Source organism: Limulus polyphemus, unplaced genomic scaffold (genome assembly GCF_000517525.1).
Source record: "Limulus polyphemus unplaced genomic scaffold, Limulus_polyphemus-2.1.2 Scaffold1509, whole genome shotgun sequence".
NCBI lineage: Eukaryota > Metazoa > Arthropoda > Merostomata > Xiphosura > Limulidae > Limulus > Limulus polyphemus.
The window spans coordinates 123639-140184 of record NW_013667119.1 but is presented as its reverse complement, the minus strand read 5'-3'; the positions used below and the strand labels follow the sequence as shown (position 1 = coordinate 140184).

At 30.6% G+C, this 16546-nt stretch overlaps 1 protein-coding gene across 1 annotated transcript; it reads left to right on the top strand.

Annotated features, from left to right (window-relative positions):
* Positions 1–1368: 1368 nt before the first annotated feature.
* LOC106463884 (zinc finger protein 271-like) lies at positions 1369–13717 on the top strand (the record flags this gene model as incomplete). The annotated part of the gene is made up of 6 exons (XM_022391524.1): positions 1369–1696; positions 3152–3310; positions 8011–8123; positions 10678–10855; positions 11829–12451; positions 13469–13717. Coding segments are annotated over exons 2-6 (1257 nt in total), but the record flags the coding sequence as incomplete, so codon positions are not given.
* Between the last annotated feature and the right edge of the window lie 2829 nt (positions 13718–16546).

The following is a 16546-nucleotide window of genomic DNA, read 5'->3' as shown; positions in this document are numbered from 1 at the left end:
TGCTTATATACATCTATAGCTTCACACATATATACAAGATATAATCAGCATTTTAGAAATATATTGTCAAGTGCAGTTTATTTACGCAAAATTGTAAATACTCCTTAATAAATGCCTCAGTTAATTCACAAGTAAGAATTATACACAACTTGGGCGAATTAGGATTTAAAATAATAACCAACTAATACATGCGTTAAACTTTTCACTGCCAGAGGGCATGATGATGTAGGTAGGACATTTAAGTCATATTGTATGTGATGAGCACGCAGATAGTTCATAATAAATCCACCAGAGGGTAATGTAGACCAGAAACATCACCGTGTTTGAACATACGATTAGATTATCAGCTTTATAGTTCTTACTCTAGTAACAAACAAAACCTTAAAATTAATATTTAATGTAATTTGTATATTGAACGTTTTACAATTATACTCATTTATATTGTCTAGTGCATAAAAGAACAGGTTAACATTATAGTGTGACTATCCAGAAGTCGTGTTGAAAGGAATTACAGACGGACCAATAACAGTGTTTCTATAATTTCGTAGGAGATGAAGTAGGTAATCGAACAGCATACAGACCTAAACTTGTATTTAATTTTTTTCACATTGTAGTTTTCTCTTCTATATTTAATTATATAACTAAAAAGTTATTTGATAATTTACAAGTAAATTTATTATTTGAACAAGACAGTCAATACATCTGATTGTTTTTCATTCAATAATTAATTTGCTTATGTCATAAAAGTTTCTAATGATTTACAAGTAAAACTATTATTTTGAAAAGTATCCACTGAATGTACAAACAATTTGTAAGTTTGAAAAAGCTATTTGTGGTACAAATTAAACAAAAACCACAAATTAAACGTAAAATTAAAATTACAGCTAAAGCAGGATCTGCCATTAAAGATTTCAACCGAAAGTTATATAAAAATGTAAAAGATGGCAATAACATTAGTATAAAATAGAATTTTTAGACTGCGAACTGTAGAGAAAATCCAAAACTAAAGAAATATTGAAAACACTGGAAATTGAAGAGTTAAAACTTAACAGTAATAAAACATCAGTCACCCGCTGGGACAGTGGTAAGTTTACGGATTTACAACGCTAAAATTAAGGGCTCGATTCCCGATAGCCCGATATGGCTTTGTTAAGAGAAAAACAATAAAACATCAAGAGCACCATTATGTTTGTATTAAGTTAATTTTCTCTAAAATGAGAGGGAGCACGTATCGTAATTTAAATTATTTAATAGGATAAATTTGTAATTTGATTATACATGAACCTTTTGTAATTGTATTATATATGATCATGTCTTACAGCTATAGTATAGGAATAAGAATATTAATTTTTGTCCCACAAACAGCTGTTTCGAAACTACCTAGCTTGAACTTGTGAGGACAGAAGTTGAGTGATTGTATCTCTTATATCATAACCATGCGCATTAATCATTTATTGCCAAGGGGGTGCGAGTTGGATAGGGTAGAATGTTGTATCTCTGTTTCGAAAACTGGAGGTTTTTGTATAACTATTAAAGAAATTATATTGGAAAAAATTATATTTTATATGAAATAGTTAAGTGTACTAAAATACAGAGAATGATTAAGCCTATAATGAATTACAAAGTAAGACTAAAATTTAAAAGTTACATTAGTCTTCAGTGAAGTACGACATATATATATCAAAAGCTGTAAAATGTAAGTTAAGTCTACGTGTAAAGACTTTAACTTTATGTTGACAAAGTCAATAGTGATATAATTTCGATTCATTATTTTTTCTGTCAAACGTTATATTCATACTACTGCCTGCGTCTAAACCTACTGAATCTTATCTCGATTTGGATTGCTATTGCTGTTAGTGTTATTTACTGGAGAAGTTAGAGCTAGAAGTAGAACTTACTAGTACTCAGTGGTAGAGAAGAAAATTTTGACGTTCAGTGATGGTTTTGTGATGGTTGATGAAGTTTGTGTTAACTATAATTAATGAGTAGTAAATATTCTTATACTGTTATAGACTGCAAACGGCCTTAAAATTATGTACTGTTCCAATAGGAAATACTAAAGTAGAAAAGAAAAGTACATGTAATTCTTAAAATGCTTTTAACCTAATCAAACCAAATTATCAACATCTTAACTTTGTAGAACTTAGAAGTCATTTCAACAAAAAGTTGTCATACTGATACATTGCCATGTATTCATTCCATCAAAATTAAACTATTACTTTTGACAATATTGAAAGTTTAAAACTTATGTGTTGTGTACAGTGCATGTATTAACTTTGTGCTTAATTTGTTGTCAAAAATAATTTAACATTGAATTCATTTTAACATATACAATTAATAAATTCCTTTTGGATATATATCTTTTTTTTAAATTTTATTCGATGTAATTTTGAATTGTTTTTTAATAGTATTTTATGTATTAGTTTTAAAATACTGAAATTTAGACAAATTAGTAAGGTATAGTTTCAAAGGACAGTTTTCTGAAGGATTATGTTTATGAACATGTGATAATGAAGTTGCATTCTTTTCAAAGAATGAGGTCAAATACATATTAAATATAAAACAGTTGTTGTTCGTATAATGTTTACATTCATCATTAAAATGTTTAACAAAATTCATATTATTGTTTAATCACATTGTCTCTTTCTCTCCAAGGTTGTTGTTAGAAACAGAGTGAGTGTTTGACATTTGTTATAATGATTGTTATTAAAATGTACCGAGTTTTTCTAATGTATGTTCAATGATAAAGTTTTCAAGCAATGTGTAATTTGTTTTTAAACAGTAGTTCCAGTGTTGTTATGTTTCAGTTTAGTTTTATATATGAGATATATCTCCTCAGTAAAGTAAAAACCTTACTTATCTTATTCTGTGGCCTCCACTCCCCTCACATGTTGAGGAGGGAAATGGAGCATGGAACCAGCTGTCTACTGGCTCATACAAGTTCAAAATATATGAAACTAATGGTAAAGGTTGTCTTGGTCCCGAACTACACATATTGTATCAGTACCATGTTAGGTAAGATGTAGAAAAGATGAAGCTTATAATTTGTTATGAAAGCAGTATAATGTGACTTTTGGGATTCGTAATTTTTGGAGACTTTGTAACCTTTTTGAGGGATACAACATCTAATTCTTAATTTATTTCTCTGTAGTCTAGCTACAAGTTTTGATAAGAATATAAAGGTGAAGCTTCAGTGTAATTTTGGAAGTACTGAAGATGAAGGTTGAACCATTTTCTGATGAGAAGTCTGATGGTCTGTTGGATATCAAATTGGAGAAAAGTGAAGATGAAACTTTCACAACAACTAGTAGTAAGTAAATATACATATTTAGAATTTATTTTCTGTTCTTCCCAAACAAAAATAGGGAGAATTTTACCTGTTTTAATTTATCAGCTTGGCTAAATTTTTTATTATTCATTGATGATTTTTATATGCATGATTTTATTTTCTGTCCCAGCGATGTATATCAGGAAAATTAGGTTTCATTCTCTTAGTTATTTTAGTCTTTGATTGAGTAAACCTGAATCTAATGACACATTCCTAATTTTCTTCTGAACCACTTAACCATTTTCCATGTGAGGTATTAGCTCTTTCAGAAGCTTCTTTTTCATTATTTTAGGACTTATTCCGTATCTGACCATGTAAACCTATAGATGCTTTGTTTGCAATCATTGATCAACATATTTGGATCAGACAATGGATTTAGAAGAGATCTGTTACATACTTCATTGTTGTTTGAAGTAATAATCAGCAACAAATATGAAACACTTCATTGTTGTTTGAAGTAATAATCAGCAACAAATATGAAACACTTCATTGTTGTTTGAAGTAATAATCAGCAACAAATATGAAACACTTCATTGTTGTGTGAAGTAATAATCAGCAACAAATAAGAAACACTTCATTGATGTGTGAAGTAATAATCAGCAACAAATATGAAACACTTGAAGTTGACTTAAACACAACTACAATAACTTAGGTAATTTATATAAATCAACTAATCATTATCTGGCATGTTGTGATAGTTCTTGAAGTAAACTTCTCAAGATTTGTTTAGGTAGTTGTTGTTGTTGTTTTTATGTTGTTTCATTTTCTGGCACTTAAATGATTTCCAAGTTGTCCACATATATAGTCCACCATAAGGTTTTTGCTATAAAGGAATCAGTTCAATAAATCCTTTTGATATGGGCAGGTCAAATTGCACATGCCAGAAATTTTTAGAGAACTAAATAAAAAATTCAATTAAATTACTTTATTATGGTTTGATATATTGTTTAGGTAGAGTATTCATGATGAGTAAACTTTGATGGATGGCAACTGCCTTTTGTAAAAACATAGGTATAGAGGATCACATTTCAAAAATCTTCTGTCTTTCATCTGCAGCCTTTCCACTAATCAGAATCAAGAATAAACAAACCAATCACAACATTTCCTCCACAATTCATCAGGATGAAGACCTCCAACATGTTATACACACACACTGGCCTGAAGAGGGGGGACTTTGAAACTTGTGTATTTACAAAGGGCAGTTGCTGTCCATTGCATCTTACTTTATTGTTATTGTTTATCAGTATACTTGGCATCAACCATAGTTAAAAAATCAAATTTCAATATAATATTAGTTCTTTATGTTATAAGGAAGTATTTAAAAAATCTTCTTCTCCCAAGTATGAGAATTATGACATTTGCTCTTCAGGTCTTTCCTCTTCTCTAATTTATTTGCTATCCCTGCAAGAAATACAATATTTAATGTAAATTACTCATAATATAAATATTACTCAGGCAAAGCATTTCTTGTTTGTTAATGGAGCTTTAACCCAGAAAATCAGACCCATTTGCCACACCCACTTCTCAAATCCTCTGTTACCAAGTTTGCTCATATTTCTCTTTAACATTTTATACTGTATTAGTTATAACCAATAGAAAACCAATGTTTTAATCTGTCAATTGACATATTACATTGTTTGCTAAACAGACAGTTGTCTATACATTTCCAGTTCTAAATTGTTTCTCAACACCTTGACAAACTAAGCTGAGTTTTTTAAAGGCTCTTATCACACAGTTAGAAAGCCAGAAGAATTATGATAGTTATTAAACATTGTTTTCTTTATGGGTTGTTACTCTGTGTTCTTAGGTACATTATTTAGTTAAATAAAAATTTACTTTAGTAGTACCATTAGTTTAAAAAAAAGTTAGGCTTAAGTTTTATTCACAATCGAGAGCAAAAACAAGAGGACCCAGATGAGTACTATATTTTTTGTTTTTTATATGTATTCTTTGTTATTATAAAAAACACAATTGAAATAAAAAATTATTGGGTAAGATAATAAAATTTCTTCATGAGGTATGCTTGCAGAGCAGCTCATGTGTTATGTAATTTGATACAGAAGTTGTGAGTGATTTACAACATGTGTGGCAGGATTATTAGTTAGGCACAGTTCAAAGGGCAATAAAAGAATTGAGTGTAAGCAGAGGTATACTGTTATTAGATTTAAACTATTTAGGATAAACAACTGTCGTATATAGTTTCAATGTGCAGTCATTGTAGAAAGAAAAAAAGAGTAATTTAGATTAATTTTGTATGTTTTATGGTGGTTAGGAGGTCAGATGAATTGACTGAATGGATATAGAGTTAGGATAGAGAAAATAAAGGATAAAATATTGAGTTTTACTGAGAAAAAGTTTGATATTTATTGAGCATGAAATTTCACAAATCTCGGGTAAAAAGAAAGTTTTTTAAATTTTAACATGAAAATCACTTTGTACTTGAAATAGTCAACACTCTGATTAAACATGTAAAAGATTATGGAAACTCTGAAGGTGAAGTTATGGTCACAAACTTAGCCAAGTTGACTGAGCCCGTAGCGAGAGAGTTAAAAGAAAAGAAAAAGTTAGTCAGTAATTCAAAAATAGTTCAAGTGGGAGATAGCTTTGGTAGCTTTGCAATAACAAAGACATGTTGTGGTAGTTTTGGGGACAATTTGAATTAAAACTGATCATGAGAACTACTTTACCCTGAAAAAAAAAAAAAATCTAAGCTAAACATACTTAGAGATTAAAAAAAACTTACAAATCTGGACAGAGCACAGATAACCCATTATATAGCTTTGTAGTTAACAACAATGAAACATTGTATTTGTGAATTTCTTTCTCTCCTAAACATGAATTTGAGTAAAGAAAAGATGACGTAGAGGCCTACTCTGTTCTTTTTTCATTACATCTCCTGCAGGAGACTAGTTTTGTTGAATTTACAGCTCATCAATATCTCTTCCTGAATCTAAGATAAATAAAATAGCTGTCATGTATCCAACATGTTGAAATCCAAATTGGCCAATTCTAGTTTTTCATGCTTCATCTAAATTGATAATAGCTTGACCTAGCAAGTTTTTTGCAGTTAAAAGCACAATCTACAGAGGTTACATCGAAACTGGGATCGAACATCAGTTTAGTTTGACATCAGAAATAGCTTATGTAGATTTTAAGATTTTGTGTAATGTAGTTTAATAACATTTCTACTACACAGAATAACAAAAGAAATAAAAGGATTTATATTAATGCAGTTAATAACTAAAACTAAGAAACTTTGAAATTTGTATTTTAAAAGTTAAAAAAAGAGTGGTTACATTAATTGCCCCTATAAATAAGAATCAGAAAATTACCATTATAGTATTAATAACTGTTCACTGTCTGACATACTATTTCACCAACTCTTTCTATATCACTTGCATTACAACAAAGGTTACTTATTACCACAATTTTTGAATGCTTTGGGCATGACAGATACTTTCATAACAAACTCACCTATTTTTGTGATTCCGTCCCCCCCCCATGCTTCACTGGTGCTTCCATCTTCTGCCAAAACTGGAAGTGATCCCTCCACCAAAAGGAGTGCGACATACTCTAATGACGCATAAGACTCCCTCTATTCCATTCTACCAAACTTTGACGCATGAGGGTTTGCATGAGAGATGCATTGGAATCAGCCAATTCCAATGAAGGTGAAATAGAAGGCTTGTGGCATGCATATTTTTTTTGCATATAGAGGGCAGCACTGAATGAGAATAGCTATTTATGTGAGAGAAGGTAAGTACCCATCAGAAATACATTTTCAGTGTAAGAAAATTTATAACTTTCTTATACTGAAAATGTAATTCTGATAGGCACTTACTTTTTCTCACACTTTCCACCCTTTCTCCCCACTGAAATCTGGTACTTCCGTTTTCTGCCAAAACTCGAAGTGAATTGAATAGAGGGAGTCACATGCATCAAGAGAGTATGACGCTCTCTTATTGGTGAAGGGTTTTTGCATGATCATTTGCATGCAAGATGCATTGAAATCAATTAATTCCAACTAGGTGGGAGTTTCAATGCTTGTGACATGCACAAAGAATGTTGCACATACAGGGCAGCACTGAACGAGAATAGCTATTCATGTGAGTGGAGGTATGTATGTACCTATCGGAAATAAATTTTCAGTATAGGAAAATTATAACATTTCATATTCATTTACTTTCCTACTCAATGTTCTCATTGCCATGACCTTGCAACTTTCCTACTCAATGTTCCCATTGCCATGACCTTGCATTTTGAGAACCATCTTACTCTTTTTTTGCTTCTTCCTGTATGCCTGCTGACTCAGCTGCTTACATTAAATTTGTAGAATTATCAGTTTTGTATGTTGTGTTTTTCAACTCCAGAAGTATATGTACTCTTTACTTAATTACTGTTGAGAATTTTCTGATACCAGGAATAGGAAAATACTTTCTCTCCTATGCTGGCTACTTATTTAGTGATCATTGGAGACTACATCTAACAATGTGCATCTCAGACCAGGTATGTTTTCAGAGCCTGCTCTTTACTGAAAGTTGATACATTTCTATGCACCAGTATATCTTGTAAGACATTATAGGAGAGGCCTGTTCAGCTAAATATGTTGTGTAGATTATGATTAAGTGGTACATAAGTTATGAGTCTTATAGTAGAGAAATCTTCATTGTTTGTATTTCTAGCTACAGGAAATGCTGATTACTTGGAAGAAAGATCTCTACATACCATTTTGAAGTTTGGTATGATAAAAGAGGAGAAACAAGATAACTATGATGGAGGTATACAGAAAACTGAGGTAATTTGTAGATTAAAACTTTTAGAGTTGTGTCATTAATGATAATATATAGTTGTAATTGTATCTTTCTGGACATATTGTTGAGACTGATTGGTATAATAACATGTTTGTAGTTGTTAGATAACACAACTGTTTCAACTTAAGTTTAATGCGAGTGTTATGATTTAGATAGCTTATATAGCATGAGAGTTGCATTTAGCTATTTTTAAAAGCAATACTTTATTGCAAGTTTGTTTCTGTAACTGGTCACGAATCATACTTTTGTAGTTCATTAGTTATGAATTGGTGATTGTTATATTATTTTCAAGTTACTAGAACTTTCTGAGTTTTTCTTGTTGTTTTAAGTGAATATTATTGCATCATAATAACTAGTAGTATGTGGAATGTTATTTGTGTAAAGTTACACTTTTTGTATTCTTTGATAGATATACTATGGTTTTTATTGAATGCAATGTTTATAAGCATGTTTTATTTTGGTTGTCCCTCCAGTGGCACAATGGTATGTCTGCAGACTTACAACAATATAAACTGAGTTTAGATATTCGTGGTGGGCAGAGTACAAATAGCCCATTGTGAAGCTTTGTGCATAACTACAAACATTATTTTAATTGTATTAATCAAATAAAGCTATCCAATCATATGAGTTCAGTCAACTGTTTAGTGAGTTATATTAGGTGACTGCAAAATACTGCAACTACTCAAATCATCATTTTGTATTATGTTTATGTTTTCTCTGTACAAAGTATTTACATAAATAAACTGGCTACTTAAATGTTTCTATCAGCAATCATGACACTTTTTAAAATATAAACTTTACTACCATTATTAATGATAGCAAAACCTTTTTTTTGTTCATTATTTAATTATTGGTTTATTTGTGCCTCTAGTGTTAACTTCCCTCTGGTCTATCCAGAGGCTCTAGTGTATTGAGTCTGGCCTGTTGATTTTAATTTCCACCTTCATCACTAGTCTTGTACATTCTGCATGTCTTTGACACATTTCAGGACAACACTGTGTATGTGTCAGTCTTTTCATAGACATCATGAAGAAAAAGCGAAAAACACCAAAAGGGGGGGGAAACAAATAATAAAATCCACAAACCACTCATCCACTTAACATGTAGAAAAAAAAAAAAACATTACATTTTTTGTGTTAGGTATCGCCAGATCTCACTGAATTTTCAGCCTTACCCCATAGGAAATGTTTACCCCCAAATCCACATGAAGCAGGAAAGTACAGATAGTCTTACCCCAATATGCTCTTGCTTGTGGCCCACTATTGAGATGGGGTTCTCTTAAAAACTGCTTTGATACCATATCTATATAACTGATTTGGCCATTTGAATATTTTGTAGAAAAAAATAGAAAGCTAACTGTACCAAATATAATTATTCACTCAAACCTGGCTACTACTTTGATGTCTTTAGTCGTGGTAACCTATTCCAATACACTATCTCCTTGTGATGATGCATTTCCAGTTGATTATGCTTGCTGATATTGGTCCATGCACAAGGTGTTTTAACCTGGTATATGATTTTACCCCTTATTCCTTTCGTGGAGTACAAAAGAACTCTGTCTTCTTCAGTACCAACTTCTATGTGTAAGTTGATATGGGGAGATCCCTTTGCAAGTGGTGCCTTCCCTCCTGTAATAGACCAGTTGCGTACATTCTTAATTTGAGATATAGGGCTTGAAGTGTAGTATATTACACCTTTTTACAATATCTATTAAGCAATTCCATATGGATATGTCCAGTTGGCTGAGATTTGGATATGCCTTGGAATATACATGAGGGCTCCTTTTTGTTCAACCTGCAGTTATGGTATCTATCTAATGTAAGTATTTGACCAAAGTGGAATGGGTTAAAACCTTAGCCACATTATACATTTTAATGTTCTGCCCAACTTGACAACATGCAGCTACGAGCAATTACTTTTCCTGATGTCTTTTGCTTTACTATAACAGTAATTTAACATTCAAAACCCATACAGTATTCTCTTCTCTAAAAAGATGCAGTCTCTCACTGGTTACTGCTCCACTAGGTGACTCCCTGTCCCATGGAAGCCAAATCCCATAAGCTTTCTTTTTCTGTTGCCATTTTAGAAAGATGCTCATCTTTGTAACTGATTAGCAGTGACCCTTCCACTGTCATCAGTGTGAGATTCTATCTATGAGTAGTGTAGAGAGATACATAATGTATCTAAAGTTAATATTTCACTTAGACAGGAATCGAAGTTTAATAATGAATAACAGTAAAATGGCAACAGTAACAAACACTTGGCACATGTAGTAACAAACATATAATTATTTACTATTTTGGAATATACATATTCCATCTTCAGCAAGTTATGTTAAAGTAAAATATTACGTACAAACATTTCTAAATATCTAAAGTCCCAAAATTTTAGGAATGGTTACTTACATAACTAAATTTAAAGGATTAAGTTTATTAATTACATTCTATTGTTTTAATCTAACTAACTGTGGAGACTATGTGTAATGTTAACACTAACTGTTATTTTTATTGACCTTTTAAATATGTTGTTTGATTTCAGAACATATTTGTCCAAGAGAAATCAGAGCATCCTGATGATCTGATAGAAAATGATATTATTTCAAAGTTCAGTGACAACAATGATGATGATCTGGATAGTTCAAATTATAATAATATGGATGTGAAAATGAAAACTGAATTTCAAGAAGAAATTGAATCTGTGTTACAAAGTACATCTGGTAAGTACAAACATCTAAAACTATTAAGTGCATTGATACTGGCTTACAAAAATTGTTTAAATTCTTGATACTTTTTAAAAATTACTGAACAATAGGAGACAGGATTAATTTGAAGTATATAGATCTATGTTCGATGTCTTTTTTCTTAATTCTATTTGGTAATGTTTTTGTGTGACAGGTTTTGAAGTGATAAAATGGCAACAAAACATTTAACAAAATGTGCAAGATTATCCTTGCCTGAATGTGAATAGGGAGAACAATAATTGTTTCTATCTGCCCATAGTTTATCCTCCTGGATCTTCTTCTATAAACTTTCTAATTAATAATTGGAACCTATATCAGAAGATTAATGTTTCAGTATGTACAGAAAATGTATTGTAATTACTTATTTATGTAGATTTTAATGATCTCAGATCTCGAATCCCTTATTTTTACATACTGAAGACATCAATTAAACAGCTTCTAATCAGAAGGATAATACCCAAGCTTGATAAAAGAATAAATAATATACTGATCAATAGTATAGTCTAAATCTTGTCATTTATGAATATTTATTTAAATTTCATAAAGAACTTTTGAACAAAATGTATAAAGTATTTATGTTAAGTAACATTTTAAAATAGACAGATCATTAAATTTGTTGATAATCAAACATTTCAAGGTAGAATATACCTCAAACGTACATTGGTCGTTGTGACACTGTACTATCATATTTCTACAGGTGATTTTACTTTATCTACTAAAAACCTGTTGAAAGTGGAATGTTACCTACATTTTGTTTTCACTATTATTCTGATTCAGGTAGAAAAGCTTTTATAAAGTGTGAACCTATGAAAACTGCACAATAATTAATTTTTAGCTGTAATATTTTCATATTGTTATTTGTACTGATCATATTAGAACATTAAATATATTTAGAAGTTCATCAAATATATTATTAACCATGATTTGGCATAATTTATATCTATTTTAGATATGAAGACCAGTGTGAACATGTGTTCTGAGAGTCAGTGTCTTGGTTATCATGTTATAAAACAAGAAGATCACTATGCAGAAGTTATAAAATCCACAAATCCAGACAGTGGTATATGTGGAGAAACAACTTTAAATGGAAATAAGCTAAACAAATTTATTATTCCCCAGTGTAATAGTAAAACATATAGTTTTGTAGTCAGTGGAAAAAAATTTGGAACAATGGATAACCTAACACAAGAAAAGAGGATACAATCTGTAGAGAAACCGTATCATTGTGCAGTTTATGGAAAACGTTTTGAGAGCAATAGTCCTTTAAAACAACATGTAGTAAACCACAATGGGGAGAATCCTTATAGTTGTGGAGTTTGTAGAAAACAGTTTGTATCAAACAGTAACTTAAAAATACATCGGAGAATACACACTGGTGAAATTCCATACAGTTGTACAGTTTGTGAAAAACAATTTAAAACAAATAGTAAATTAAAAAGTCATCTAAGAATACACACTAAGGAGAAACCTTACAATTGTACAGTTTGTCAAAAACAATTTGGAACAAGTGGTTACTTAAAATTACACCAAAGAATACACACTGGGGAGAAACCATACAGTTGTACAGTTTGTTCAAAACAATTTAGAACAAATGGTGAATTAAAGGAACATCTAAGAACACACAGTGGGGAGAGACCATACAGTTGTACAGTTTGTGAAAAGCAGTTTGGAGGAAACAATAAATTAAAAGTACATCAAAGAATACATACTGGGGAGAAACCATACAGTTGTACAATTTGTGAAAAACAATTTAGAACAAACGGTAATTTAAAATTACATCAAAAAACACACACTGAGGAGAAACCTTACAGTTGTTCAGTTTGTGAAAAACAGCTTAGAACAAAGGGTGAATTAAAAATACATCAAAGAATACATACTGGGGAGAAACCATATAGTTGTACAGTTTGTGAAAAGGAATTTCGAACAAGAGGTACTTTACAATTACATCAAAAAATACACACTGGTGAGAAACCATACAGTTGTACAGTTTGTGAAAAACCATTTAAAACAAATGGTGAATTAAAAAGTCATCTAAGAACACACACTGGGGAGAAACCTTACAGTTGTGCAGTTTGTGAAAAACAATTTAAAACAAATAGTGAATTAAAAAGTCATCTAAGAACACACACTGGGGAGAAACCTTTTAGCTGTACAGTTTGTGAAAAACAATTTGTATCAAGCAGCTACTTAAAATTACATCAAAGAATACACACAGGGGAGAAACCTTACACTTGTACAGTTTGTGAAAAACAGTTTGGAACAAGTGGTTGCTTAAAATTACACCAAAGAATACACACTGGGGAGAAACCTTACAGTTGTACAGTTTGTCAAAAACAATTTAGAACAAGTGATTACTTAAAATTACACCAAAGAATACACACTGGGGAGAAACCATACAGTTGTACAGTTTGTGAAAAACAGTTTAAAACAATTGGTGAATTAAAACAACATCTAAGAACACATACTGGGGAGAAACCATACAGTTGTACAGTGTGTGAAAAACAATTTGGAACAAATGGTAATTTAAAATTACATCAGAAAACACACACTAAAGAGAAACCATACAGTTGTACAGTTTGTGAAAAACAATTTAAAACAATTGGTGAATTAAAAAAACATCAAAGAATACATACTGGGGAGAAACCATACAGTTGTACAGTTTGTGAAAAGCAATTTGGAACAAGAGATAGTTTAAAAAAACATCAAAGAATACACACTGGGGAAAAACCTTTTAGTTGTACAGTTTGTAAAAAACAATTTGTATCAAGCAGTTACTTAAAAGTACATCAAAGAATACACACTGGAGAGAACCCTTATAGTTGTACAGTTTGTGAAAAACAATTTGTATCAAGTAGTTACTTAAAATTACATGAAAGAATACACACTGGGGAGAAACCTTTTAGTTGTACCGTTTGTAAAAAACAATTTGTATCAAGCAGTTACTTAAAATTACATCAAAGAATACACACTGGGGAGAAACCATATAGTTGTACAGTTTGTGAAAAACAATTTGTAAGAAGCAGTACATTAAAAAGACATCAAAGAATACATACTGGTGAGAAACCTTATAGCTGTACAGTTTGTGGAAAAGAATTTGGAACAAATGGTAATTTAAAATTACATCAAAAAAATGCACACTTGGGAGAAACCTTACAATTGTACAGTGTGTGAAAAACAGTATAGAACAAATGGTATATTTAAATTACATCATATAATACATACCGGGTAGAAACCTTATAGTTGTACAGTTTGTGGCAAGCAGTTTGGAACAAGAAGTAATTTAAAATTGCATCAAAAAACACACACACTGGGAAGAAACTTTACACTTTTGTATAAAACAATTTGAATCAAGCAGTAACTTACAAAACCAATGAACACACACACTGATAAGAAATCTTACAGTTCTGTGTGAAAAATATTTTGTAGAAAAGGAATTGTTGGATATAGCAATTTAAGGCAACATCAAATAAGAAATTGTATTTTTTTTGGAAACCATACAGTTGTTGACTGTATGGAAAAGACTTTAGAAAATATGTTGAATAAAAAGTACATGTAGATGTACACAGTGGGCAGAAACATTACATTTCTGTAACCTCCATACCTCAGCAGTTAATTAGCATGACTTACAATAGTACAATTTGGATTTCAATACCAGTAGTTGACAGATACACATAGCCTATTGTTTAGCATTGTGACCTACCAGATAACATAACATTAGAGGACAAAAAGAGACCATTTGTCAAACCCTGGAATGCAACATTGTAAGTCTGTGAACTTACCACTTTCCCACTGGTGATTCTACTTTATGAATATCCTTATTAAGTTCTTCCTATGGTAAATAGATCCCTACAAAAAAGTATTACTTATTTACATATACTATCTTTAACTATTTTACATACATTTTTTATCAGGAACAAAATCAAGACTTCTAAATATGAAAGATATAGAGCACTCCAGAAAGAGTTACTTATTAATAGTTTCTACCTTCCTCGTCTACTTCACATACCATCCTTATCAGGAACTAAAGACAAATATGGTAGACTGAACCCTGTAGAAGGTGTTACTTATTAATAAATTCTCCCTCACCTACTTCATGTACCATCCTTCAGAATGATAATCCTCAAAAACTCATTAATTCATTGAACCAGTTTAATGCTTTAAAATTTTTAAACATCAAGTGAAGATACCAGCTGCACCAAGAAAGCACTGAGTCTCCACCACCCTATGATAAAAACAGAAGTTGTGATTTTCATAGCAAGCAAGCTTTTTTGAGCTTTAGCCTCATCAGATCTCCAGCTCGTAAAATAATAAGCATAAATTACAAACCCTTCTACTAAATTGTTTTTAATCTTTTAAGTTTTATAGGAACACTTGACTTATTTTGTTCTTCACTTACAAATATTTAAATTTAAATATAAATTGCAGAGAAAAGGAAGAATATGTACATAATCACTAACTTATTGATAATTATGACAAACCAAACTTTCCACAGTTAATTCTTATATAGATATTCTTTATGTGTCTCATTTAGTCAGTCATATAAACTATTAACCAAGCTTAGTATGAGTTGAAACTTCAACCTAATAATTATAATGTTATGGTTATAGTTCATCACAAAATATTTTAGCACTCCTGCAGAAAAGTTTTGCAATTGAAAATCAGTTTTAATATAATTAAAACTCACAGAAATTTTAAAAGTAATGTCATGATTTGAAAAAATACCACCTTTATTTCGAAATTCACTTGTTTTAATGTTGCAGGACTACCAGGTTTCATAATTAAGAACCATTTTTGTTATTGTAGTTAATGTTCATTTGTAATTTAATTAATTACATCCAGATGAAAATTACTGTTCAGTGGTGTAAAGATTTACTCCAGAACTTTAACAGTCAGTTTTAATTTATTGTGCATGTTAAACTTTTTTTTTTCAATATTAAAAATTCTACAAAAGTGTCTATGTTCAATCTATTCATAATTAATTTTACAACTGAAAAGTTTTGATACAGGTTATGAGTAAAACTTTACTAATTCTGATAACATTATAATTGCTTCTCCCTGAAAAGAAAAATAGACGTAGTAATGGGACAGTTGTGCATTAAATGTTATTACTACTGGAGAAACAGTATATTGTTTTAAGATTATTAGGTTATATTATCCTGATTCTAGTCATTATGCATACAATTAGAAATAGTAATCAAGTGTTTATTCATTTTAACCCCTTATAACTTTTGTATTTTTGTAACTGTGTTATTAGAAATTCAGAATATTTGCAATTATAAAAAAAAATGTTGGTAAATGTATGAGGATGAATACTGATATCTTTTATCTTCTTTTTTTTTCATACTTAATCTTATTAAATGATTTTTTTTATATAATCATAAAGCCACATCAGACTTGTTGTACCCACCAAGGGTAATGAAACCCCAGTTTTGTAAATGTGTAGACTTACTACTGTCCCACTGTGGAACAAATTAAAAATGACTTTGGTTTTCCTTTTATGTGACATTACATTATAACCAGTGAATTATAATAAAACAGTAATTTAAAGATCTAATGAGTAGATTTTTTGTTAATATTCCTGATTTTTATGATCTACAAATGCTGTACAGCTTGTGTAGATGAAATTCCATTGTTTTGTTAATATTTCTTGCAACTTATTTTCACTAT